General features: G+C 37.5%; 1 protein-coding gene across 3 annotated transcripts in view; it reads left to right on the top strand.

Annotated features, from left to right (window-relative positions):
- Positions 1–25,691, top strand: part of TBC1D22A (TBC1 domain family member 22A) — a 458,897-nt gene extending 433,206 nt beyond the window's left edge. For 2 of the 3 annotated variants that reach the window (XM_030549252.1, XM_030549251.1), the window contains exon 13: positions 22,461–25,691. In XM_030549252.1, coding sequence (XP_030405112.1) covers positions 22,461–22,589 — 129 coding nt within the window. In that variant the 3' untranslated portion in view covers positions 22,590–25,691. Of the gene's footprint in view, positions 1–3,101; positions 3,172–22,460 lie in introns of those variants that run through there. The other variant, XM_030549254.1, reaches the window with a different exon arrangement.
- The last annotated feature ends 1,734 nt before the right edge of the window (positions 25,692–27,425 follow it).

The following is a 27,425-nucleotide window of genomic DNA, read 5'->3' as shown; positions in this document are numbered from 1 at the left end:
ACTTTGTCTTCTGGTTTCTGAGATTTAAGTTCAAAATACTCAGGTCATATTTTCAAGCTTTTCTCCATAACAGGAGGGCTAGGAAAGCTGTTTAAACATATTGGCAAGTTATGGTCAGAGAATTCAAACCAGGAGGAGAAGAGGATAACATGTGGAATAGAGAGAGAACAAGTGTTGTAAATGCTCAATTTGAATGTGCTAGACAAATATTTTGAAGTTGCTAGACTACAGAGAAATCAATAGTATTCACTGGCTTATGTGTAGTAACACATTTCAGAAATGGAATTCTGCTGTAACTGCAACATTCTTGATAAGTACAGCAATTCCTGTGCTTGTTTTTAAGTCATTAACTTCTAGTTCCGCATAGTCTGCAAATAGATTTTCCATGGCTTTATATACTCAGGATAATTCTATCCGTTCTTTTACTTGCTAATATTGGTAAATAGTGACAGGTGGGGGGTTGATTTTCTTTTGAACTTCTTGTTTTTGCAGTAATATATATTTGGCTCCTCCAGCAGTCTCCATCCCCAGATCCTTGTGCCACTGCTTTAAATTAGCATCGCATAAAAAAAAAAGAACATCACATGGGCAGCATACGGTGTTTACCAAATGTAATTAAATAGGATTGGCAACTGTTAACATACTAATTTTTTTCTAAAGGTGGGGTAACAAGGTTTGTTTTTCATGTGTGTCAATCTACCTAGGTACTTGAACTACTAGTACTACTATGAAAACTGGATAGTGAAATACCAACCCCAATAAGTGAATGGGAGTTTGGCCATTGAGTTCAATGTGGCCAAGATTTTACCCCTTTTCCACTTTTCACCTCCAGTTTTGACTTTTAAAAGCGGCAGTTTACTTTTAACTTTCTTATCAGATACAAGTCAGAATTTAAAAGAATAAGATATTTTCCAGCCAGCTCTAAAATATTGCTTGTATGACCTATCCATATTACTCAGGATCGGGCTTTTTGAATTCTGAGCTGCAGTTGTGTTCTTACAGACAGACTGCAAGATTTTTTGGTCAATATTATTTTGTTGTAAAATATTAATTTCACTTATATCCAGTGTCCTATGTGTATGAAAGGGTTGCTCAGGCATAATCCGCAGTAGGTGACTTTTATTCCCAAATTGCTAAATTAATATAATCCAAGGAAACAACATTGGATGGGCTAGATTAGTAATTGTTTTTCATCATGTAGCTTTTGGGAAAAGACCCCCCTATTTTTTTCACACACAGGTTTTTACTATTCTTAGGGGATGCCATGACTTAAGCACTCAAAGTTTGACTATTCTACAAAGAATGTAATATAAAATAAGTAATGAAACAGTGTTACTCTACATAAAATTCCTTCAGTTTTGACACCTTCTTGGAGAGTTACCATCAGATTATGCTTTCTGTAAGAGTGAGAATTGTATCCTGTAGAGAGTGCACTTTTCTAGATGTGCTAGTACAGCGGTTAATTATCCCCCAATTAATTGGTGGTCCCTCTCTAATTATTGCATATAATCCTAATGATTTGTACATGATGAAAGGAAGTTTATAATGGATTGTTTTAGCTAATGTATTCATGGACAAAAGTAAGTGTTAGTATTAAGTCTTTGGAAACTGTGTATCTGAAGAAGAGCTTTAATTCAGTCATTTAAAAAACCCATATGAAGAGTGTTGTCTCAAAAGCTCAGCATGTATTTTCACCTACTATTTTGCATAGAGTGATTTCAAACAGGCAGCGTTGATGAAAACTCAATCTGACATTCAGATTACATCACATGTGCAGTCTCTCTGTTTTAATATAGTGTATTTACCTATCCTCCCTAGGAATACATTGCTCTGCTATTCAGGGTTATAGGAAAATCTGTTCTCTTTACCTTTAAGCTACTCTAGCATTCCAGTATCCAATTAAAACAATTTCAGTATTGAAATAAATATAACACTTGTCAGGTTACACAAGGGTGGGGTTTTTTAGCCCATGAAGCATTAAGTTCGGTGATGGCATCCTCCTGCAGAGCACTACAGGAGCTGAAGGATTTTTCATGGCCTCATTATTGGTCCTAGCTTCGTCAAGGCTGCTTCTTTTCTTCATACTGGAGTGAGTTTCTCCTGATCTTCCTTTTCTTTTTCTCCTCTCTCCTTTTCTTGTACCATTCCAGTTGTTCCTTTCTAAATTGCATCAACTTTCAGTAGCTGTTATTTCACTTTTTCTCATTGTGTTCACTGTAGATGGAAAAACACACCCTTTAGATGTGGGTATCAACTCTTTGTCCCTTCTCCATGGCTCATCTCTTTAAGGGTTTATCTTAGTCCTTTCTTCAGTTCAGACATATTCAGATGGAATCAAATTCTGCTTGAAAGATATTTGACTTTCTGATCTGGCTGAGATAGATTTTAGAATCTCTTTAAAGTTTTGCTTTTAAAACTTTTTCCTTGGATTCTTTCCTAAGTAACTTTTCAGCTTTGCAAATGTTTGAGTCCATAAAAGAGCCCTTTCACGTGAATTTAAACATAGATTGTCTATTTCAGTGTATTTTTGCTTTATAGATGCAGAACTTTAAAAGTTCATATACATTTAGTTTATATGTGGTATTCTCTTAGATATCCTTTAGGATTCTTCTTACGTCTTTGCATTACAACTTAATTGATTACCCATATAATATGGTCATTATTTTCAGGTGTGCTGAGAACAAGGAACTGTGGGTGCTCAGGACTGTGAAAATCGTGTGTGTACATTTTCAATAAACTAAAATTTTAGCGAATATACAGTCATTAACCCTCTGAAAATCAGTCCATTTAAGTTGGGCTCCCAAAAATTGAGGCAAAGCAAATCACTAGTCACTTTTAAAATGCAGTCCTCTGGTTCTATGTTTATAGCCCTTGTATATAATTATTCACTTAAAACAGCATTAAATATTTTGTTAAGTAATGCTTACATTTAGAAATGAAATACTGACAGCTAAGGACATAGGTAACTTACAAAGCTTATAGAGCAGAAGTATGTATCTTTTTAAGATAATTAGATATTTAGGTAATTTAACCTCTCCTCTGGATATGCACCTCATGCACATTTTTGTGAAGTCAATTTTATTTATTTTCTTTTAAAACAGATCTTGGGAATCGTTAATGATCACATCTGAGTTTGCATCTAACAAATTTATGGTAGATATTTTACATAAGCAGCAAAATGACTAAATATATTCCTTCTAATACAGTATAAAAGAAAAGTATAAAATGTTCATAAAACAAAATATACATTTAACATAAATTATAATAATGTATATTATGGTAGCACCTAAAGCCCAAATAAGGGTTTGTGACTATATTGTATTAGGCACTGTCCAAACTTTTATTAAAGCTTTTAGGAGTTTACAATCTAGGTTATCGTGGAACATATATATATGCAGGACAGCATGGGAGAAAGAAGGGAGGAGCTATGTGAGGAAAAGCTGACAGGACAGTGAAGGCCTCCAATGGATTTCCAAGATGCTTAAATTCAGCATGAGACATTAGAAAATGAGGACCTGTTTGCTTTGATTAAACAATAAAGAATAAGATCCTATGACTTGATGGTATATCTATAATTAAACTGCTGTTGCCGCACAGTTGCAACGGCCAAACTGGACAGTCTCTACGGAAAAGGATAAATGGACACAAATCAGATATTAGGAAAGGCAATATACAAAAACCTGTAGGAGAACACTTCAACCTCCCTGGCCACACTATAGCAGACCTTAAGGTGGCCATCCTGCAGCAAAAAAAACTTCAGGACCAGACTTCAAAGAGAAACTGCTGAGCTTCAGTTCATCTGCAAATTTGACACCATCAGCTCAGGATTAAACAGAGACTGTGAATGGCTTGCCAACTACAAAACCAGTTTCTCCTCCCTTTCTTTTCACACCTCAACTGCTAGAAGAGGGCCTCATCCTCCCTGATAGAACTAACCTCATTATCTCTAGCTTGCCTGCTTATGTATACCTGCCCCTGGAAATTTCCACTACCTGCATCTGACGAAGTGGGTATTCACCCACGAAAGCTCATGCTCCAAAACGTCTGTTAGTCTATAAGGTGCCACAGGATTCTTTGCTGCTTTTACAGATCCAGACTAACACGGCTCCCCTCTGATACTTGAAGCAATACAGCTGTGCAGCTGTAGTGCTTCCCCGATGGAAGAGGTTCTTTACAAGCTTGAAAGCTTGTCTTTCTCAACAATGGAAGTTGGTCCAATAAAAGCTATCACTTCACCAACCTTGTCTCTCTAAGTTGAAAGTCTGTTATGGTCTATGTCAGTGATCTCCAAAGTGGGGTGCATAAGAGGATCCTTCGGGGTGCGTGGCAGGAGGGAGTGGCTCTTGGGTTTTTTTTGGTTTCGGCAGTTCAGGCGTGAGTCCGAGCGCCTTTTTTGTTGTTGTGTTCGTTTGTTTTGCTTCAGGGGGCAAAAATTGTAGAGCCGGCTCTGCGGTGTGGCTGGGGTGCATGCCCAAAAATTTTTTACTGATAGGGGTGTGCAGTGAAAAAAGTTTGGAAACCACTGGTCTATGTCCATGCTTTCTCAGTTTTAAATTTTATTAACCATGTAGACAGCAAAATCTCTGAGAAAGCTGCAACTTTCACACAGGTATTTTATGTTTTTACTTTTTCATAATGTATGAGAGTGAACATATGACCTACCTACCATATTAAATATTAGATAAAATGAAGTAATTTTATGTCATTTTTCCTGTTTGAATTAATAAATTCTCACTATCAATCATATTTTCAACTGCAAAGCCCTGTAAATGAAGATATAAATCCTCTCCCCACTCCAAATAATAGAAGTAACAACTTTTTTGACCATGTTCTTCAAAACATAATATTTTATGATTAGCAACTAAGGACAGAAGTGCCATGAAGAAGATAGATTCATACAGGATCAAACAAGAATCTAATTGCTGTTTTTAGTGTTTTAAATATGCTGTATAGTGATCAGAAAGTCTTTGTCAGTAATCATGAAAAGAGAAACATGAAAGTGGAAAATAAGACCATCAACTTGTCATAAGCTTTTATTTTCAGGACCCTAAGGTGTATTTCTCTATATAATTATTTCTTCTGAGAAATATGAAATTAATTACAAGGACAATACAACGCCATATGTTATCAGAAGATTAAGAGAAGATTGTTCTGTCAAAGTGTCACCTTCTATTTTTCACCTTGTTGAGAACCATGATCCCTCACCGTTGGCCAATTTCAGAAGCTGGTATTTGAGCCATATCTAGCAATCGCTATTTTCTCTATTTTTAACAATGGTTTCTTCCAGAATATAGCAAGATTTTCTAACTAATAAGTGGATTGTCAAAGAAATCCTCTATAGAAAACTGTATTAACTAATGCTTTCAGAGTGGTGATTGGGGAAGTTTCTGGCCCTATGTCTGAGATCACCAATAATTTTGAGGAAAATGAGTAAAAAGTCAAACAGTGCAATCTGCAGTTCAAAATATTAATGCACAGAAAGACTAGTGACATTTAAAGGACATCAGAAATGCACTACAAATATAAAATAAGAATATTTTCTTCAGAGCAAGTGATCTCTCTGCAGTTGAATTACTGAGTGTGATGTGATGTCAGGGAAGATTTACTTTTACGTATTTGGAATCAAAAAATGCATGTCTCTTAAGATCTAACAATTCTGATCAGTGTATGGAATGACCTTTTTGGTCCATTGTTAGTTTCATCTCTTCTGAGAGTCAGGTTGTGATCTGTGTTCTTTGATCCATTGGTTAAAAAGTCATGGAGTACGAAAGAAAAATTAAAATAAGATAAATAATAAGAATCTTTTCATAAGCAGTTTTCTTAAAAAACACTTTGAAACCACCTTGAAGATGCATACTTCATGTGCTATTCAATAAACAAGATGTAAAGAAGCTCATCAAATGATACTGAATTTAATGAGCTGAATGTTCACTGTTTCAGCAAGTATTAATTTCTTTCCGTTAGACTATAATGGGGAAAAATATTGAACTTTTAAATGCATTGCAGGAGTTCTTAAATAACACACATTCCAGATATGCTATAAATCAGTATCTTTTGTAGCATATCTTGAATATACATAGAGAGACGAAGTAATGAGGTGTAATATCTTTTTCACCAACAGAAGTTGGTGCAATAAGATACAAGCTTTCGAGCTACACAGAGAAGAGTTCTCCCTGTCTCAAAAGCTTGTACCTTCCACCAACAGAAGTTGGTCCAGTACATATTACCTCACCTACCTTGTGTTTCTCATATGCTGGGACCAGCACAGTGACTATAACAAAGCAAATAGCTATTGAATATACATAGTAAATAATTCAGAACTTTCTATTCCTACTTTGTATACTATAGACACCATACATAAAACCTCTTACTTTGTCATACCTCAAATGCCATATTTAATTTAATATGGAGATATATCTATCTCATAGAACTGGAAGGGACCTTGAAAGGTCATTGAGGCCAGTCCCCTGCCTTCACAGCAGCTCCAAGTACCATCCCTGACAGATTTTTGCCCCAAATGGCCCCCTCAAGGATTGAACTCACAACCCTGGGTTTAGCAGGTCAATGCTCAAACCACTGAACTGTCCCTCCCCACTACATCTATCTAAGTAGATAACCTAAATATTTGCAATATTTTAAAAAGTTTAAATTAGTATATCAATAGTTTAGTCATATTTTTTGTAAATTTTTCCTTACTACATTTTTATGTTTTTTTCCTTATCAAAATATTATATGTGTTTGGTGTTCTTGAAAGTGACTCAGTATAATCACTGACTAGAGAGTTTGTGCTAAAACACCTAGTTCTGAGCTGCAACATTGTCATTCCAATTGCAAGATGGTTCGTTCAGAGAACACATGTGGATGCATGAGAGACACTGGAATGGATTTTAAGTGGCAGGCCACAACTTTATTAATTTAACACTGGGTATGGGTGGTATATGTTCACCCATCTCATATACTAGAAATTTAAATGGGTCCAATGTGGGGTTAGCACAGCTCCCACCATATAACCAATAACCCTGAGTAGACCCTTTGGCCTGCTCCCTAGGATTAGGCTTATTTATGAGTCCTCAGCATTGGCCTGATTCTGCCCCTGGTTGAAGCAAATAGTTTGGTCTAGATAATACTTGGTCCTGCTATGAGTGCAGGGGACTGGACTAGATGACCTCTCAAGGTTCCTTCCAGTCCTATGATTCTGTGACTTCAGTAGAATCAGAATAAGGCCTGTGCTGAGAGCTTTGAAAATCCCCTCATTTGTAAATAATTATGTGATAGACCTGGTGTTTTCCATTATATATGTATCACTTTTGCATTAGGTAGATAGATAATTCTATTTGTACCTCAGTATTTGCAGAATGGCCTCTACTTCCCTATCTTTACTGTACAGAGGTCTATGCTGCATATACTGCACATACTGAGGAAATGTTGAGTTAACTAAGAGAATTGGCAACTTTTTGAGTGGCTATTGTATATAATATAGCTGCTAATCTTCAATAAAAGTTTGTAACTTTTTTTTTTAATTACAGATCTAAATTAAATGTATGATTGGGGACTGTCATATAAAGCTTTAAGCAATTAGAATAACTAGTGTAAACTAAGTGAAGTTTTATGATAGATGTATTTGTGCTTGTCTAATAATGAATTGTTGAATTTCAAGTGGTCTAGAACCAGGCGTCAAGAAAGAATATATATTATCTCAAATACTCTGGAGTAAATATGCAACTGGAATCTTATGGGGTATTCAGATATCGCAGTACTTTTTCAGTATCATGTTTTTATTTTTTTGTAATTAGTTATGAATTATGTACTTAGGATCCCATCCAGTCCCTAATTTACGTGGCAGGAAGGATGTGTAGGTGCCTACAGGCCACATAAATTGACTTGTACTGGGCTGTCTATTCTGATAATGGTCAGCACTATGCAGCAGAGGGATTGTGTGTGGTGAATTGTGGAATCTGTCTGTATAACTTATGAATTCTGGTTTATGATAAGAAGTCATGGAATTTCTGTATCATGGAAAACCTATGTATGAGTATCTGCTATTGTCAACAGGGCCTGCAGCAAGTACACACCAGACTGAAGACAATGGGAAATGCTCAGCTTCAATGACACCTAATAGCTATGCTAAAGAGTAACTGCATGTTTAGGGAAAACAGGAATACTTGCGGCACCTTAGAGACTAACAAATTTATCTGAGCATAAGCTTTCGTGGGCTACCATCCACTTCATCAGATGCATAGAATGGAACATATAGTCAGAAGAGATATATCCATACAGAGAACATGAAAAGGTGAAAGTTACCATAGCAACTCTAAGAGGCTAATTAATTAAGATGAGCTTTTATCAGCAGGAGAAAAAAAACTTTTGTAGTGATAATCAAGATGGCCCATTTCAGATAGTTGACAAGAAGGTGTGAGGATAGTTAACATGGAACACAGAACAAAAAAAGCCACGTGGTAGTAGGGGGATATATAAACAGATACCGAAAACCACACAAAAATTGCATGGGGAACAACACACAGGAAGTTCAGGTGGGTGAAGGGAAGGGGGTTAGACTGACCAATAACAATGAAACAAGCTGACTTAAAGAAGTAAGGATCCATGTTTCAGGACAAGCCAGTCAGTGAAGCAGGAGGACTCTGGATTATTCAAGTGACTTCAACCTCAGACAAAAGAATGCTTTGGAGTGGGAAGGAAATTGTGGCAGGGAAATGTGTGTAGAGTTTATTTTTGTATGGATCTATGCATGTCTTGTGCTATCAAATAAAGACAATTACAGCGTTAGAAACATGCAGGGAGTCTGTATGTATTACATGCTTACATCCGCCGTCTGCCTTCCGATACTTAAAGGTAAACCAGAAGGGTTAGGTAGAGATCTGGGAGAGGTTGTGTTTAAGCTACAGGAGATATTAAAGACTCAGTACTGAGCCCAGGAGTTAGGCAGACGGTCTCTGCCATAGAGTGTGCCTAAGGACCCCAAAGACTGGGGCAGTAGCTGGATGCTGTTCAGCTTTGAGAGGTTTAGAACATCTGGGGATCCAAAGGCTTGGATTCTCCTCACAGCAGTCTAGTGAGTAACCAAGAGGGACAGTTGACCGGGACCTGTGACACTGTTCCTGTTCTGTGTAGGAAATGCACAGCTACTCACAGAGCAAGGAACTCATGGGAATTAACATGCCCTTCCTATCAAACAGCTGTACAGATACTCTGACTTTCTTTTTTTTCCCTGCCGCTGGGACCATAGTGGGCAAGGGAGTTTCTCCTAGGGCTGTAGTATCTTGTAATTAGGTTAGTGTAGCAGATGCAGGGAGAGAGGACCAAGGATGAGCCCCCAATACTCTACCATGCAGTCAGATCCCAGGTTTGAGAGATGAACATGGTCAGATAGCCCAGTTTAAGTATCTGGTGAAAATCTGGTGTGGAATATAATTTAGGTTACTGTCAATGCATTATTGCCAGGTATAGCTGACAGTCATTGGTCCACTAATTCCTCCCTGTGGCTAAGAAATATTTTAGAACTGCTAATAGTTTTGTTACAGATCTCTCTTCAAAAGATAGTAGCTTTTGTTTGTAGGAGAAAGGTAGTGTTGACTACTGATAGAACATTGGACTGGGACTTTGGAGGCCCAGGACCTATTCCCAGTTCTGTCAATGGCATGCTGTGTGGCCTTGGGAAAGTCATTTCACCTCTCTGTGCCTTGGTTTCCTCAGCTGCAGTAATTATACTGACCTCCATTTTAAAGTGCTCTAACATTTACTGATGAAAATTGCTATAAAAGGGCTAGGTAGCGTTGTTATTCTGTGACTTTATTTAGTTGTAACTACAGTGGATGTTTTTTAATGGACTCTTGTGTTCTCCCTTTTTTTGTGTGTATTGTATTTGGCAGCATAAGCCCACAGAGTCAGCAAGTGCACATAATGAACTGTTATTAAACATGGTATATAAACAGAATAGTTTAGGAACAATCTCTCAAAGGCAGCTGCAGAGTAAATAGGTGGAAGTCTCATAGATCTATAAGTGTCCTCCACAAATAATGGCTGTTTTTGTGTAATTCACAGGGTAGGAGGATTGATTTTAAAAAACAGTATTTAGAATCTGCAAAATATTCCCCACAGGATTATGACAAATTTATGGATGGTAAAATTTAGCATTTGAACAACTTGAGAATCCATTTAATATGCAGTATTATGAAAGTTATTAAAATGCTAAATGGGGAAAAGCTACAGACTTCAAATCATCTTTAAAAACCTACATGACACTACATTGCACTACTTGCAAAGCACTTCCAACGTGAAAAGTGTTATATAAATGCTAAGTATTATTAAAAATGAAAAACACCAAGTTGATAAGAAATCTTGCATTTTTTAAATGTAAAACTGTATTAGTCAAATGTATCAGGTCCAACCTCATACTAAGGAGAGGACCAAATCTTTTCTTATGTCTTACGTTGTTGTTCTCTATCGGCTGTGTTGAGCTACTATTCCATTAACAGCTATCCTTTCAAAAAGTGTTGAGGCTGTGCATCATAACTTGAGGCCCTAAAGAGTGGGGATCTGTGGGAGCAGATGCATGAGGAGAAAATGTGACACTGTCCTAATAAAAACTGGACCAGTTTAACCATAAATGTGAAGATAAAAACAAAACCTCTGTGGTGGCTGTGTGATGTGCTCAGATGGAGAGAGGAGACTTCCATACTCATTTTCATTTGTAACCTGAGCAACAACAATAACCAGTCCTTTTGAGGGAGTACTGAGGGCCTGATCTTACAAGGTACGGAGTACCCTGAACTCCCATTGACATCTTAGGGACTTGAGGGCACTCAGAACTCCTACGGACGTTTTCAGCATCTTATGACATCAGACTGTAGGTCACTGTGCTACCTAGCTCAACTCCTAACATGATGTTCAATGCTATTGTTATAGCTTACTTGAAGGTATTATACAGTGGCAAATTGTGTGTTTTCTTTATGGAATTGAGAGGAGTTTTTTTAAAAAGTGTATGTGTGTATATTTCTTATATTTTCTTTCTTTTTCTCTCTTTCTCCTCCAAAGCCGCAGACCAAAACACCTACAAAGTTTCAGCTTGGAGCAAATTTCTATGAATGCATTGCTAACCCTTAGAAAAGAAGGATTTCTAGTAGGGCTGTCAATTAATCACAGTTAACTCTTGTGATTAACGGAGTTAATTTATTTGAGATTAAAAAAATTTATTGTGATTAATCACACTGTTAAACCAATGGAAATTTATTAAATATTTGTGGATGTTTTTCTGCATTTTCAAATGTATTGATTTATAGTATAACACAGAAAACAAAGTGTACAGTGCTCACTTTATATTATTACAATAACTCCTCACTTAACACCCTCCCGCTTAACATTGTTTTGAAGTTACATTGCTGCTCCATTAGGGAACGTGCTCATTTAAAGTTGTGCAGTGCTCCCTTATAACATCATTTGGCTGACTGTACAAGGGAGCATTGCACAAGTTCTTCTTCTCCGCCTCCTCCCCCTCCTTTCTTCCCTCCCTCCCGCTGCCAATCAGCTGTTTGGAGGCGCTTAGGACTTTCTCGGAGGGAGGAAGGGAGGGAGCGGGGAAGCTGCCCTTGCACCCCCGGCAGGCAGGGCCACCTGGAACACAGGGGTTTTAGGGGCTGCAGGGCCCAGGGCTCTGGGGCCTTGGCCTGCAGCTCTAAAACCCCTTTCAGAATGCACCCCTGCGAGCACAGGCAGGAGGACTCAGGAGAAGGAGGGGCAGCCAGTGGCTAGAGAGAAGCAGTGCTTTCCCCTTCAAAGCACCGCTTCTCTCCAGTCACTGGCTGCACGGCTGTCCCTGCTTCTCCTGAGTCCTCTGGCCTGTGCTTGCAGTGCTGCATTCCGGAAGGGCCCTTAGCCCAGGACCCTGCAGTCCCTAAAGCCCCTGTGTTCTGGATGGCCATGCCTGCCGGGGGGGGCGGAGGCAGCTCCCAGAATTGTGGCCTTGGGGGCAGTGCCGCGCTGTGCCAAACCACCTGCACACCCCCTGTGCCAAACAGGAGCCTCCCAGGTAGGTGCTCTGCACCTCCTGCCTGCTCCAGCCCTGAGCTTCCTCCCGCACCCCCACCCTGAGCACCCTCCTGCGCCCTAACTCTCTCCCAGACCCTGCACCCCCAGCCCTGAGAATGGGGAAGCGCCATGGCTCTGCTCCTTCCCGTCCCTCCCAGAAGGTCCTAAGTGCTGCCAAACAGCTGTTTGGCGGCAGGGAAGCACTGGGAGGAAAGGGAGGAGCAGGGATGCAGCATGCTCTGGGGAAGAGGTGGAGTGTGGGTGGGAAAAGGCGGGCCTGGAGTGGAGCGGAAATGGGAAGAGACAGGCCTGGAGCATCCCCTGGCAAAGTCAGCACCTGTTCTTCTGGGGGGAAGCTGCTGCTGTGCAAGGTGCTTCCTGGCGTCCTTACCTACCTCATTGTCTGCAGCAGGCTGTGTCTGCCTGGGGTAAGCCAGGGGCACCTCCCCACCACTGTACAGTATAGAATGCCTTTTGTCTGCCCCAAAAAAAATTCCTTGGAACCTAATCCCCTGCATTTATATTAAACCTTATGGGAAAATTGGATTCATTTAATATCGTTTCACTTAAAGTTGCATTTTTCAGGAACATAACTGCAACGTTAAGTGAGGAGTTACTGTATTTTATTGCAAATATTTGTACTGTAAAAGTGATAAACAAAATAAATTGTATTTTTCAATTCACATCATACAAATACTGTAGTGTGATCTCTTTATCGTGAAAGTGTAACTTACAAATGTAGATTTTTTTTTGCTACATAACTGCAGTCAAAAACAAAACAGTATAAAACTTTAGTGCTCACAAGTCCACCCAGTCCTACTTCTTGTTAAGCCAATTGCTAAGGCAAACAAGTTAGTTTACTTTTATGGGAGATACTGCTGACTGCTTCTGATTTACAATGTCACCTGAAAGTAGCCGGCATTTCAAGGTGTTTACATGCCAGCTATTCTAAACATTCATATGCCCCTTCATGCTTCTGCCACTATTCCAGAGGACATGCTTCCATGTTGATGATACTCGTTAAAAAAATACCGCCTTAATTAAATTTGTGACTGAACTCCTTGGGGGAGAATTGTATGTCTCCTGTTCTGTTTTACCTGGGTTCTGCCATATATTTCATGTTATAGCAGTTTGGATGATGACTCAGCACATGTTCATTTTAAGAACACTTTCACAGAAGATTTTACAAAACACAAAGAAGGTACCAATGTGAAATTTCTAAAGATAGCTTCAGAACTCTACCCAAGGTTTAAGAATCTAAAGTGCCTTCCAAAAACTGAGAGGGACAAGGTGTGGAGAATGCTTTCAGATGTCTTAAAAGAGCAAGACCAATGCGGAAACTACAGAACCCAAACCACCTTAAAAGAAAATCGACCTGCTGGTGGCATCTGACTCAGATGATGAAAATGAACATGCGTTGATCCACTCTGCTTTGGTTGAAGCATGAAGGGATGTATGAATCTGGCACGTAAATATCTTGCGATGCTGGCCACAACAGTGCCTTGTAAACACTTGTTCTCTCTTTCAGATGACATTGTAAACAAAACATGGGCAGCATTATCTCCTGCAGGTTGTAACCAAACTTGTTTTTCTGAGAGATTGGCTGAAGTAGGACTGAGTGGACTTTTAGGCTCTGAAGTTTTACATTGTTTTATTTTTGAATGCAGTTATTTTTTGTACATAATTCTACATTTGTAAGTTCAACTTTCATTATAAAGAGATTGCACTACAGAACTTGTATTAGATGAATTTAAATATACTATTTCTTTTGTTTTTTACAGTGTGAATATTTGTAATAAAAAATAAATATAAAGTGAGCATTGTACACTTTGTATTCTGTTATAATTGAAATCAATATATTTTAAAATGTAGAAAACATCCAAAAATATTGTTTAACAGTGCAATTAATTGCAATTAATTTTTTAATCATGTGCTTAGTTGTGATTCTTTTAATTGCATGATTAATCGCAAATCATTTTTTAATCGCTTGACAGCCCTAATTTCTGGTAGAAATGCTGGTAAACCTGTTACTATAGTAGTGAGTGCCTCAGTATTATAAAATATCAAGTGGGTTCATAGCATATTTAAAATCCAACTGTCCAGACCTGCTGTAGCATTTTCCAACACCTACTGAAAGATTTATGGAGGAAATAAAGTAAGCAAAACAGCAGGAAACTAAACAAAGAAAGAAAGAAGAATGAAGATAAGCAAAATAAATAAGAAGATTAATAAAGAGAAAAACTACCTTATTTTCCTGCTTATGAAAAGGCTTAAATTAAAAGGATTTGTACAGTTAAAGTTCTACTAATATAAAAGGCATGTATCTCCTCATTATTCTGTAAATATTAACCAGGAAATTGAAGTTGGGACAAGTTTTTGTACTTCTCCAATTTCTGACCTATTTGAGAAAGTTTGCTCATCTAAGGTCATTTCACCAGAGTCTTGCTACCATGAACACATTATAATTCATCCTGCAGATGCATACACAGCAGACAGTATCAAATCTCTTTGGTTATAATTTAATGTCAAATGATACTGTATCTTTCCTTTTTTACATCCTCTCTCTCTCTTTCCTTTTTTACATCCCCTCTCTCTCTCTCTCACTCACACACACTCACACCAGGTAGAGACGTTCGTATTATAAAATTGAACTGTGCCAATTCAGTATCATAAGAAATAAAAGCTAATTTCATCTGTATAGTCTATCAAAACATGCAACCATTTTTGTAAGTACAAACACCTTCTGACCTTTAAGTTACTTGTTTTGTAGTGATTCTATACAGTTTCTGAAGTTAGAATATTGGATACAGTTTTGAGCCTTTGTCTTTGGTGAATAATTTAAATAGAACTATGGGCTAATTAATAGATCCCCCTGCCAGATGCCTTTACGGAAAAAATTAAATGGACCAGAAAAATGACTGGTGGAAGCATGTTTTACAAACTGGTTTTCAAACTCAGCATAGCTTCCTCATTCTAAAATATATTCTTCAACAGTTCATCACCAAAGAGTTCTTCATTAAAACAGATAATGTAAATAAAATAAACAAGGAGAGCGGCACAAATTAAACTTTGAATGTGGATGGGAAAAGTGAATTATATTAATTAAACTGGCTGCCTTACCTGCACATAGACTTTAATGGTTCTTGCTTTATCTTTATCTGTGAGAAAAATCAGAACAATAATCATAAATAAATTAATCTAGTTTATCTCAGTCACTACTAATTCCTCATCTTTGCTCTGTTGTAATTATAAACTTCATAAATGAGTAGCTTTTAAATAGCCTTGTCGTATACTTTGTTAAATATTGATTAGCAGATGCTATGTATCTCCTCTGATTGAAAGGCATAAGAACATACTTCTCTTAGGCTATTTCACATTCAGGCTACAATGAACATTCCCCTGGCATGTTTGGCATTAAAAGAAAATGTCATTTTCTTGAGAAGGTATTTTTCAGGTTATGCTTTTTATTTCAAACAAGTTGTGAGGTTTATTTTTATCCAGATTTGTTTTGAAGCTCTGTTAAGCAATATATCTGAGTAAGATCAACCTCATCTTAAGTAAATTACTAAAGCGATGTGTCTTGGTGATTGCCAATTACCTCACTTGGATTTATAATGCATATTCCCCAATCAGGACCAATCTTACTTTCTTGAACAGTTTGGGCCTGATCCTTTTCCAATCTATGTCAATGGCAAAATTCCCATTTATGTCAATGAGAACAGGATTGGACCCTCAACAAGTTACTGTGCCATGAATTTACATATTCAGCCCTGATGAAAATCGTGAATAGAGTTTGGAAGTAATCATAGAAGCATTTAAACAGTGTTCTTGTTTTTTAAGAGGAGCCCTCTGTCTTATTTAAGCACTGTGTTAAATGTAGTACAGTGTTTAAATGAAAGATGGACTTTCATGATGTAGTTTTGCATATGGCGTATTTCATGTGGTCTAGTGGAGTGTGTTCTCCAGGAACTCCTGGATTCTGAATCCAACTTTCCAACAGACATATTCTGTGGTCTTGGAAGACAAGTCACTGTCTTTGGTTGTTTCCATATATGTTAAAAAACCACAATGTGGTTTGTCAATGTATCTGACAGGTGTATTGAGACAACAAGTAAGCTAATATCTACAGTGCTTTGAAAAATGTAAGTATACCATATAATAAATATTATGGAATATTATTTATTGAGTGGTAGTAGTTTTATTCCTTTTAATCATGGTACAGTCAGTTAGGATTTATAAAAATATTCATCACGATGATTTCAAGGGGTAAAAAAAAGCAAGTTAGTTTGTCACCATTTTATGATATTCAAAACACAGTATAATTGTCACATCTATTTAAAAGAGAGAGTATTACACCTTGATGCCTTGTATTTGCAATAAGTGTTTTCTCTCTGAAATTTGTAACATTTCTTATCATTTGAAGATTATGAATGCATATTTTTAAGGATGCTCTAATTTTTCAATGTGTTTGAAAGACATTATATTCTAAAATTATTTTTCCAGCATGTTTGTAAATTTCATAAAAATGAAAGCTATTTCTCTGTATTAATATATCCTTTTAAAAACACTGTCTTTTTATGAAAATTAAGTGAAACTAAGCAATATATAACAATTACAAGACCCCACATTTAGGGCTGCTGACATTCACAGGATTTCTCCTGCCCCAGATTTTGGGAACTTCTAAATGTTAAAGCTAATCTCCACTTTCATTTTTTAAAAATTACCTTTCTTGTCCTTGTACAGATAGCATTGCAAATGGAACTGATCATTAAGGAAGAAAGTTTGTGAAGATGGTTTTTCTTACAGGATACATATTTATTCACAGCACCCACTCCAATGGGTTGCTCCCTGGGACCCATGAAACAGTTCACTCAGTTTTTAGGGAGACTTTCCCATATCAGTGTAGGTGACAATAATATATTTTGAATAAGATAGGAAATTGGTTAAATATAAAGTTTGGTCTCATGTATACATCACTTGACAATTGAGTGAATGTTTCTAAAAACTTTCTGTATAATCTTCAATAAAAAAGCAAAAACAGAAGGTCATATCCTTAGATGGCATACATTAATTATGCCAGTTTATACCATAGGAGGATGTGATCCAGCAAATCTAGAGATTTTTGATGACAAGGTTAAAACGGCTAATTTCTCATAATTACATATGACCCTAATTTAATTTTATGACTGTGACTAGTGTATTTGTTCAGATTTAGGGTGACCAGATGTCCCAATTTTATAGGGACAGTCCCAATTTTTGGGTCTTTTTCTTCTATAGGCTCCTATTATCCCTGTCCTGATTTTTCACACTTGCTATCTGGTCACCCTATTCAGATTACACGTCTTAATTTTTTTTTGTGAACTATGTAGTTTTCTCTGTTTAAAAGAGATTCCTACTCTATAGCGCTAATCTGTTAATTACAGTTAACAACACAGCTGTCAGACAAGCAGAATGAAATGAAATGACAAAGACTGTGACAACTATCCAACAATTACATGACTGCATGTGACAGAGCACATTTTAAAAGATATTCTGATGCTTTTTCTGTTGTACTGCTAATTATCAGCTTTGCTTATGCTTTGTCAGATTTATAACATTGCTTGTTTTACAACCTCCTTTTTCCATTTTACGAAGCAAGATTCCTTAAAGCAAATGATACCTTAAGCTGCCAGGAAGCAGATGAAGCCAAAACAACTGCAAGCCATGTTAGGTATAGGTCTGGGCACCTGAACTGAGATCAGCGAACCTGTCTGTCTTGGACTCTCCAGGACACCCACTAATGGGCTCATGCAGCCTGGGGGAGGGAGGAAGCTGCCTGACTGAAATGCAGAGGGGACAAGAGCGGGACCTGAGTTGGGATCAGGGATAGTATACTGGGATTAGGAGCTTGGGGGAGTAAATTGGAAACTGAGAGTAGCTGGGCATGGAGACTGGGTCTGGCTGGGTGAGAAGGTTAGAACTGGAACAAAGAGCCAAGGCTAGCGAAGAGACAGGACAGAAACAAGTTGGAGGGGATGATGCAGAAAGGGTCATCCTTAGCAGGAACATGTTGAAGAGTTTGTACCCACTTAAGCAGAGGTGGAGCCCGCCCCTCTGCAAGGGCGTGGAGGAACGTTCGGGAGGCTGCAGCTGGGGCCCGGGCCAGCCCCCACAGGGAGAGGGCACCACCTAGCTCTGCTCCCACACCCGTCTGTGGCCCGAGTCTTAGCCCTCTTACCCTATCCACGTCTTTCCCCTCCACCTGAGGTAAAATTTTGGCCACCGCTGCACTAAAGCCTGGAATGGAACCAAAGTTCCCTGAATCTCACCATTCCTCTATTACCACATAGCTATGAAACTGTCAAGGTTTTTTCCCCACTTTGAACTTTAGAGTACAAAGAGTGGGGACCTGCATGAACACTTCTAAGCTTAATTACTAGCTTAGATCTGGTACACTGCCACCAGCCAGAATTTAGTGTCTGGCACACTTTCTGTTCCCCCAAAACCTTCCCTGGGGAACACAGATCCAAACTCCTTGGATCTTAAAACAAGGAGAAATTAACCATCCCCGCTCCTATCCCCCCAGACTTTCCCCTCCCTGGGTTGCCTCGAGAGGCTTCACACCGATCCAAACTTCTTGGATTTTAAAACACGGAGGAATTAACCATCCCCCCTTCTTTCCCTCCCACCAATCCCTGGTGAGTTCAGACCCAACCCCTTGGATCTTAAAACAAGGAAAAAATCAGTCAGGTTCTTAAAAAGAAAGCTTTTAATTAAAGAAAGAAAAGGTAAAAATTATCTCTGTAAAATAAGGATGGAAAATGCTTTACAGGGTACTCAGATTCATATAGACCAGAGGGACCCCTCCCCCCCAGCCTTAGATTCAAAGTTACAGCAAACAGAGGTAAAAATCCTTCCAGCTAAAAGAAACATTTACAAGTTGAGAATGGAAAAATAAGACTAATCCGCCTTGCCTGGCTACTACTTACAATTTTGAAACATGAAAGACTGATTCAGAAAGATTTGGAGAACCTGGGTGTACGTCTGGTCCCTCTTAGTCCCAAGAGCGAACAACAAACAAAACAAAAAGCACAAACAAAGACTTTCCTCCACCAAGATTTGAAAGTATCTTGTTCCCCTGTTGGTCCTCTGGTCAGGTGTCAGCCAGGTTTACTGAGCTTTTCAACCCTTTACAGGTAAAAGACATTAACTCTTAACCATCTGTTTATGACAGAAACCTATTGGCAAAGTGTCCCATTGCCCTCTGGTCCACAAAGAAGATTACAACCTACTACTACTATCAGTTAACGCTATTTGCTCAAGAGGCACAAGTTCATGTGGTGAATCTAAAATTTGAACCCTGTTAATGACCCATGTGGATATCAATATGTTTCCATGTGAAGGAATGTCTTTTCAGTTTCCTTTTTTAAAAACCTAGGAAATGATACAAAAAAAAAAAAGAAAACCCTGTGTTAAATGAGCATTATTAAGGCTGCAAGGTCAAGCACTCAGATGTTAGGAAATGCCAGAATTAAGGTTGTCTGTGCCTTATGTGTATGTATCATGATAAAATCTTTAATTACATGATCCTATATTATGTTTTCCACAGGGCACAGAATGGACAGTGCTCACTGCATGAACAACTATTCAATATTTTGTTTTTAACTTGTTGTTCAATGCCTTATGTACTACACACTATTCAAACAGTGCTCTGAAGGCAGAATTTAAAATTTTTTCATGTGCTTTCTATGACAGTTATCACTATATGGAAGCTGAATACTTCAAAATGTTAGTTAATTTATTACCCAACACCCACATGAGATAAGTGGGTATTATCCCCATTTTACAGATGGGGAGCGGAAGCATAGAAGGATTAAGGTAAAAATGATTCATTGATTTTGGGTACCCTATTTGAGACACCTAAGACCTGCTTTTTCATTGTAGCACTCTTATCTATTCAAAGCTCCCATTGACTTCAGTTTCACCTGTGAGTGATCAACACTTCTGCAAATCACAGCCAGGGTCTTAAATTAGGTGCCCAGAAAATGAGAGAGTCACTATTAGTGACCACATATGAAAAGAGTCCTGTGGCACCTTATAGACTAACAGACGTTTTGGAGCATGAGCTTTCGTGGGTGAATACCCACTTCGTCAGATTCACCCACGAAAGCTCATGCTCCAAAATGTCTGTTAGTCTATAAGGTGCCATAGGACTCTTTGCTGCTTTTACAGATTCAGACTAACATGGCTACCCCTCTGATACTTGACACATATGAAAAGCTTTTTTAAATAACTTAATGAGCCTCACATGTAAACTGTTTGGTGCAGGGGGAGATAGAATCTAGTTCTCCAGGCTAGTATTCAGCGTCTTTAACCACAAGACCATCTTGTTTCTTCTTGCAATCCTCTGCCTCATTTGCTATCCACCTTCCAATGAGTGCAACACATGAAGCCAGAGCCCTACAGACAACAGTTCCCTTAACTACACAGTCCTGATTCGTTGTCTCTCAAGTCGTACAGGATTGTCCTAACTACTAACAGGAGACAAATCTGAAAGTTTGCAGCAAATACATAAATAAACACAGAATTTTATTTTTTTAAAGGGAAGAAAGGGGTAGATACATTATTAATTATTATGATTGGAGAAGTGACCTACTGCCTGTCAGAGACTTCTTCATAATGTGCCAGGGAAGGTGAAAGGCCCCTAAATAGTTGGTCAGTCTATATTATTGGGAGAAATTCCTTTCCACCCCAGACATTCTGATTAGCCATGGCTCTGGCCATGTAAGCAAGGGCAATTATACAGCATCCTATACTTAAAGATCATGCGAAGGTTAACAAGGATGTATTTTGGCTGACCAAAATAGATGTGTGGGAAACCATGTTCTTTCTGGTCACTGGATTATGGAACAAGAAGAAAACCAGTTACCCCAGTGACCCCTTATCCCCAAAAAAGTGGAGTCAACTGCCAATCCTTGTAAATCGCTGGGATTTAATCTTATCCATGATGGATTTCACATACTCCAACCACAGCTATTCAGTTGGCCAACAGCACATTTGAAATATCTTCTGATGCCATGTGGCCACAGTAATACATAATTCCTATAGTGGTAGGAATCCATATTTTAGCAAAATATTTGTATATGTTTTAGTTATTAGGTTCCACTTCCAACAATACTTTGAACTATTTTAATCTATGTTAAAAAAAATTCATAATGAATGCTGAAGTAAACTGAACTAATGTAATCTTCCAAAAAATCCCCAGAGTTGTGGTTATTAAGTAAATACTTCAGAAGTGAATTGTTTTATCAGTGTATAAATAAGGGAGCAGTTAAAAAAATGCAAAAAGCCAGATTTTACCAGATTTTATTTTGCTATGTGTGCTTTACTTTATGTAAAGGCCAGCTGGATGGAATTTTAATCTCCAGCATTTCTGGTGGCTCGGTACTGAGCATTCTTTGCACCATCCATTTAGTGAACCTGGGTTACTAAATTAAATTCTGAAAGTGAATGTGCAGCATAGTCAGTAAGTTACAATAATGGTAGTGCACTGCGTTTCACCCTGAAAACATAGACATTATGGTAAGATGAAGTAAAGTGAGTTAAAGATAACAAAATAAGTATTTATTTTATAACCTTCTAAGAAATGAGTATAGGATTGATATGCCAAAATGTTCAGAGCTAGCATATTGATTGTTGAAGTGACCCGGGTAAGAAGTGTTAGTAACTGTAACTAAATCCTTGATTCAAATCAAAAGGTCCATGGAATGTACAATACTTGTCTGGAATTTTAAGAGAGCTAAAGGTGGAAGACATGGTGAGTGGAAATTGGAAAGAATTCTCAGTACTTACATGATGCTGCATTCAGTTGGAATTTGCAAGTGTGGAACCAGAAAGTGTGAATAAAATAACTGGGGAAATAAATTAAATTGCTATTTATATTAAGCAAATTTACTGTAATTTGATAAAACTAGATTGGAGTAAGGATAGTCCTGTAAAGGCAACAGATTGGGACTCTGGGGATTGGAGGTTAGTTTCTGTTTCTGCCAGTGACTTTCAGTCTGACCTTGGGCATTAGATCCCAGTACTTCAGTCCCCCATCTGTAAACTGTGGATAAGTATTCCTTTCCCCTCACTCTTTGGCTGCTTTGTCTATTTAGTTTTGTTGGGTGTTTGTTACTGTGTGTTTGCCTAGCATGTTTGATGCATGAATGGAGGCCTAGGCATTACCATGTACAAATAATAATAACAGATTGTTAACTTTTCAGGGTAGGAACGATACAACGTGTAGGAATAGCACTTAACACAATGGAATATCAGCGTTGGTTGGGGTTTCAAGGCACTACACATATACAAATAAATAATAACAAGCTCACTATATTACAGTTCTATTTTAAGACCATTCATCTTCCTATTTCTTTTTTGTTGTTTCTCCCCAGGAGTTGCTGATTTTTTTACAGAATTTGCCCACAATGCACTGGGGAAATGAAGATATCAGTGTTCTCCTAGCAGAAGCCTACAGACTGAAGTTTGCATTCGCAGATGCCCCCAATCATTACAAGAAATGAGTATAAAGAACCAGGAATTTTAAACCAGCTTGTTCTGGAGTATTATGGCTTTCATTATTCTGGTTAGCACTTGCACATAATTACTAATCATTGCATTTAAATAAAGAATTCTGTGAGCATTTACAAAATGAGACTGGAATACCAAAGAGATGGACAGACCAGGGTATTGAACATTATCTTTACATAAAAGTAAACCTTCTTGCTCAATATATAAAAGCAACATAAGTTAAATTGTTTCATAGTATTTCATTTTTCTTACTTTGATAATTATTGGAATTATGTATGAATATGGAATGCATTTTACATTCATCTCTGCCTAGTGATTGTCATGTGTCCATGAGCCTTAAAATCTGTTATGGGAATGATTGTGAGCTTGTATAATTATTCCTATCTAAGCAATACTAGTCTCTGATACCTTTTGCCTGCTTATATTTGTCTGTGATAGGAATGATTCCCCTTGGTAGAAAACAAGGACACATCATGGGTATGAAGGTGAATTTGGAACAGAAGGGCTCACAAGTGTGTTTATTTTTATTTTTTTATTTTGAACCTGAGAGAACATTTAAATTGTATTTTGTGTTGATACAGAGAACCAAAATATGAAAATTCTACTATCATAACAATAACACAACATATGGAATCTGAATAGGTGGCACAATTTGCACATTTTCTAGACATCATTAAGGTTGTCCTGAGAGCTCTCTCAGGCCCTGTGAACCACTGTAACCACATGTTAAGGATTTAAGTGGTGCTTAAGGATACATGTCAGCATTGGATGAAATTCTCCCATAAGCCTTATATTTTGGAATATTTCTAAAACACACTGAATAAATTAAGAAATATGCTTTTTCTGTCATGCTAAACAAATTCATAATTATAAAGTTTTAAAAGACCTGAATGTTTGTCAGCATGAAAGTTCACTTGGAAGGATTTTATATTCAATGGCTTAATTTACAATGCAAAATGTTTTAAATGTCAGTTTTTGCCTTATAATCCATTTCTAAAATGTTAGAAAAGGAAAAAAAGTAATACTTGTGTCCTTCACTTATTTGTTGAATAACTTACTTGATGATTTGTTCTCTCATTGTGATGCAGGGGAAGAGCAAAGGTTGATCCTATTAACAGGCAGTCCGAATCCCCCCTTTCAACATTAGAAGAATAAAAATCCCCACGAACTTTCTACAGTTAATGTTCCTTCATGTAATCATAGGGTTCTGAATGAATTTTTACAGTCCCTTAATTTACTATACTGTAAATGGAATATTTATTTTCAGGGAATCTTATCAAATGGGAATTCTGCCTGAAGTTGAGAACTGCAAGGGGCACGTTATATGGAACTCAAGAGTTGTTTTACTTTAACACACTTTCAGAGTGTTCATGGCACAAGTGTAGAAGTAGCAATGCATTTTTAAGTTAGGGGAATAAAAGATCTTCAGGAGGACTTTGTCTTAAGATATTAATAATAATGAATTATTTGCAATCTCTTACAAAATATTATCCACTAAGTTGCCTTTTTTCTTTTTCTTTTGGGGGCTGACATTAGCTAAATAACCCGTTTTGTGGGCCATGGTTTTTTACAGTGTTTTTACTAATTTAATAGCAGAAACAAGGTAGATGAGGAATCAGTTTGTGCTATTATACGGGATTTGTCTTTTAAAATGGCATGAAATTATTGATGGAGGTGAAGGAACTAACTTAAGCAATTCATAAACTGATGTTTGGCATCTAGGGCATGATTCTGTTCCATTGTAGTCAATGGGAGTCAGTCAAAGCAGGATCAAGATTCCTGGATTACTGTATTTGTGTCTAACATACATAGTCTATGTATGTGTCCATCTTCCATATCAGTGTAGTCCCAACATTTTTGTTTATCTTTAATGGTCACTGTGTGTCTAGAATTAACCTTAAGTTGACAAAGAATGTCATATTGTGCCTAACCGAATATCTTCCAGTAACAGAATACACAGAAAGCCTGAAACTTTTATGTGACCATTTGTGGTGATTATGGCTATAAAACATGAATAAAAATAATCCTTTACTAGTGATTCAAATTATTGTAACTAATTCAGAAGAGAGAAGGCACCCAGCAGTAAGCATATAATGTTTTGTGAGATTTGTATAGTTAACTTTTTTTAATCGAGACATTATTTAGGTAGTTATACAAGACATGAAAAGTCGACCCAAAGCTGTTTGCTGTGTTAGATGCTAATATGTAACATTTGTAAAGCTTGGTATGTATTTTTAAAGTTTCCTTCACAAGTTACACTGACGTTGACTGCTTCGTCTTCCAAATTCCAGTGGTAAATATCACTTTCTTTAAAGGAAATGCTGTCATGCCCCCAAAAGAGGCTACATTTGCTGTTGTGCCCATGTCAGAATTTAAAGATTGTAATTATGCACATTGTTTAATGAGGGTGCTGGGGAGTTTCCTAATGTACTGATTATATAGAGAGGATATTTTAGAGTACATAGGAGGCCAACATATATTTATGTAAAATCTCTCCAAATTTATAATACCGTAAAACTTAACAGAAAAACATTTCACTTTATAAAAGTAATTATGCTTATGTTTTCAGAAATATGCATCTCAGGCAAAGTGTCATTCCAACCAAACTGTTACCTAAAGAGAGCAAATAATTTTCTCTGTCATTTTTACATCCATAGACCTATTTTTCAAAATCAAGAATCAGAATATTAAAATTGGTTTGTAATTTGTATTTTCTTATGGGTCAAAGATTTTAAACATATAGGGGGCATCTTGACACATCATTACTGAGTCCAGTCTGTAATTTAATAAAATTGATATGAAAACACTGAATGCTGTGTTGTCTAAAAGGCAGTGTCTTATAGGATTTTTGTAATAAAAATGTACAATATAGAGAAACAGCTTTATGGCTTCAGTATTCACATAGGAGTGTAAATAAATTAATCAACTATGTAAATATAATACTTGGGAGAACATAAGATTCTCAGCTTGAACTCTTATGTACATCTCTAATACATTATAACAAATCATGTTACAATGTTATTTGGCTTATTTTCATATGGAAAAATCCATGAATTTGTATTTAACTTCAGAACTATAAAATAAAATAAAAGTACCCAAAGTTCAGTTGTATTTTTTGACAAACAGAGAGATCATAGTTTCAACAGACACTGCTTTTAAAAACTGTAAAATTAATGATAGATAATGCAATAAATACATATTTCTAAAGTAATATGTTATTTAGCATGGAAAGCCCTTTGTAAATCAGAGAGATTCAGAATTGTATCATTTTTACAGTAGTAATACACTCCCAATCCTGTATCACAAACCACTAAACTTAATGGGCCAAGTTCTACTCTCATTTATATTTCTGTGACTCCCTGCCTTGCAGACTTTACAAGCTAATAAGTCAAGCAACATACCATGGTATATCCCTGCATAATGAGCCACATGAAGGGAAGCACAGGGATGTTTCCATGAGAAGCAGATGAGGCAGGTGTGGTTGGCAGAGCAGAGGTGGTGGAGGAGGGAAATGCAATTAAAAAAAACCAAGAGCCAATCAGTAGGGAGTTGCAGAGTTGTGAAGGGCATTGTGAAAGTGAGGACAAGGAGCTTAAACTTAATGTGGTGAAATAGCGAGAACCAGTGGAAGATTTAATGGGGGGGAGGTGATTTGATAAGAAAAGTGAGCTTGAAAGACGATCTTAGCAGCTGCATTCTGTTAGGAACCTTTGGAGGATAATACGGGTATGAAGGTAGCCACAGTGCAGGTACAATAGTCAAGATGGAAGGTGATGGGAGAATGTCATTGTCTTGGTTGTCTAGACAGAAAATGGCATGTAAAAATGCTTTGAAGAAAAGCTGGGTCTGCAAGGGCAAGAGAGGGGGAAATGGTACAGACAACCATTATGTTCTATATTTGAAGCACAGGAAGAATTGTGACCAAGGGGAAGGTCTCACGTTCAATGGCCCTTATGCTTCTACATCAGGTAAGCTCTTTTGAAAATCTCACCCGCTTAGTTTGTTAATAATGAGACCTCCAGAAGATGTCAGAGAGGCAGGATTGGGTAAAGGAAGACAAGTCAAAAGTGGAGAGAGAGAGAAGAAAGAGAGGATGTAAAGTGATAGAGACAGAGCCCAGTGAGTGATCTTGGGTAACAATACCATGGAGAGTGAGAAAGTGGAGCCTCCAAATGAAATGATGAACAGTAGGAGGTGAAGATAAGGTCTGGAAAACCAAGAGAGAATGAGATTTCAAGGAGGTTGGGGATGGAATTCCTGAGATTTGACCAGGAAAAGATTTTTGGAAATCTAACCAAAAGCAGTTTATTTTATTTACTTATGCATTTTATTTATTTTGAATGTATAAAGTATAGCGACAGGTGCCCATGCAATATTCCAGGTGTGTCCTACAGGTTTAAATATAAAATAATAGGAAGGGACTGTCCCAAACACTGGTCCACTCCTTCCTCAACAGCCTGAGAAAGAGAGATAAAAAATGGGCTTTTGCAGCTTGTCTGAAAAGTTAACAAATCTAGTCTGTGATGGGCGGGGAGTAAAGGGTGAACAGAGAGAATTCCAAAACCAAAGACCCCTCACTGAGAATGCCCTGCTAGTACCTTTCCATCCTTCATATCAAGTGGTTCCACCTCAAATGCCTTTTGCTGATCATAACAGTAGCAATGTGTCACGAGAAGAGAGATAATCTTGGCTAAACTGGTTCCACTAACTCTTCCAGCTACAACCACTTGCCTCCCATCACCACCAACATACAGTTATGTAAAATGTTCCAGTACACTTTAGGATAAAACAGCGTGTTATAGTGAATTAACAAACAGCATTAGGTGAAG

The sequence above is a fragment of the Gopherus evgoodei genome, chromosome 1, assembly GCF_007399415.2.
Source record: "Gopherus evgoodei ecotype Sinaloan lineage chromosome 1, rGopEvg1_v1.p, whole genome shotgun sequence".
NCBI classification, from domain to species: domain Eukaryota; kingdom Metazoa; phylum Chordata; order Testudines; family Testudinidae; genus Gopherus; species Gopherus evgoodei.
This window is presented reverse-complemented; position numbering and strand designations above follow the sequence as displayed.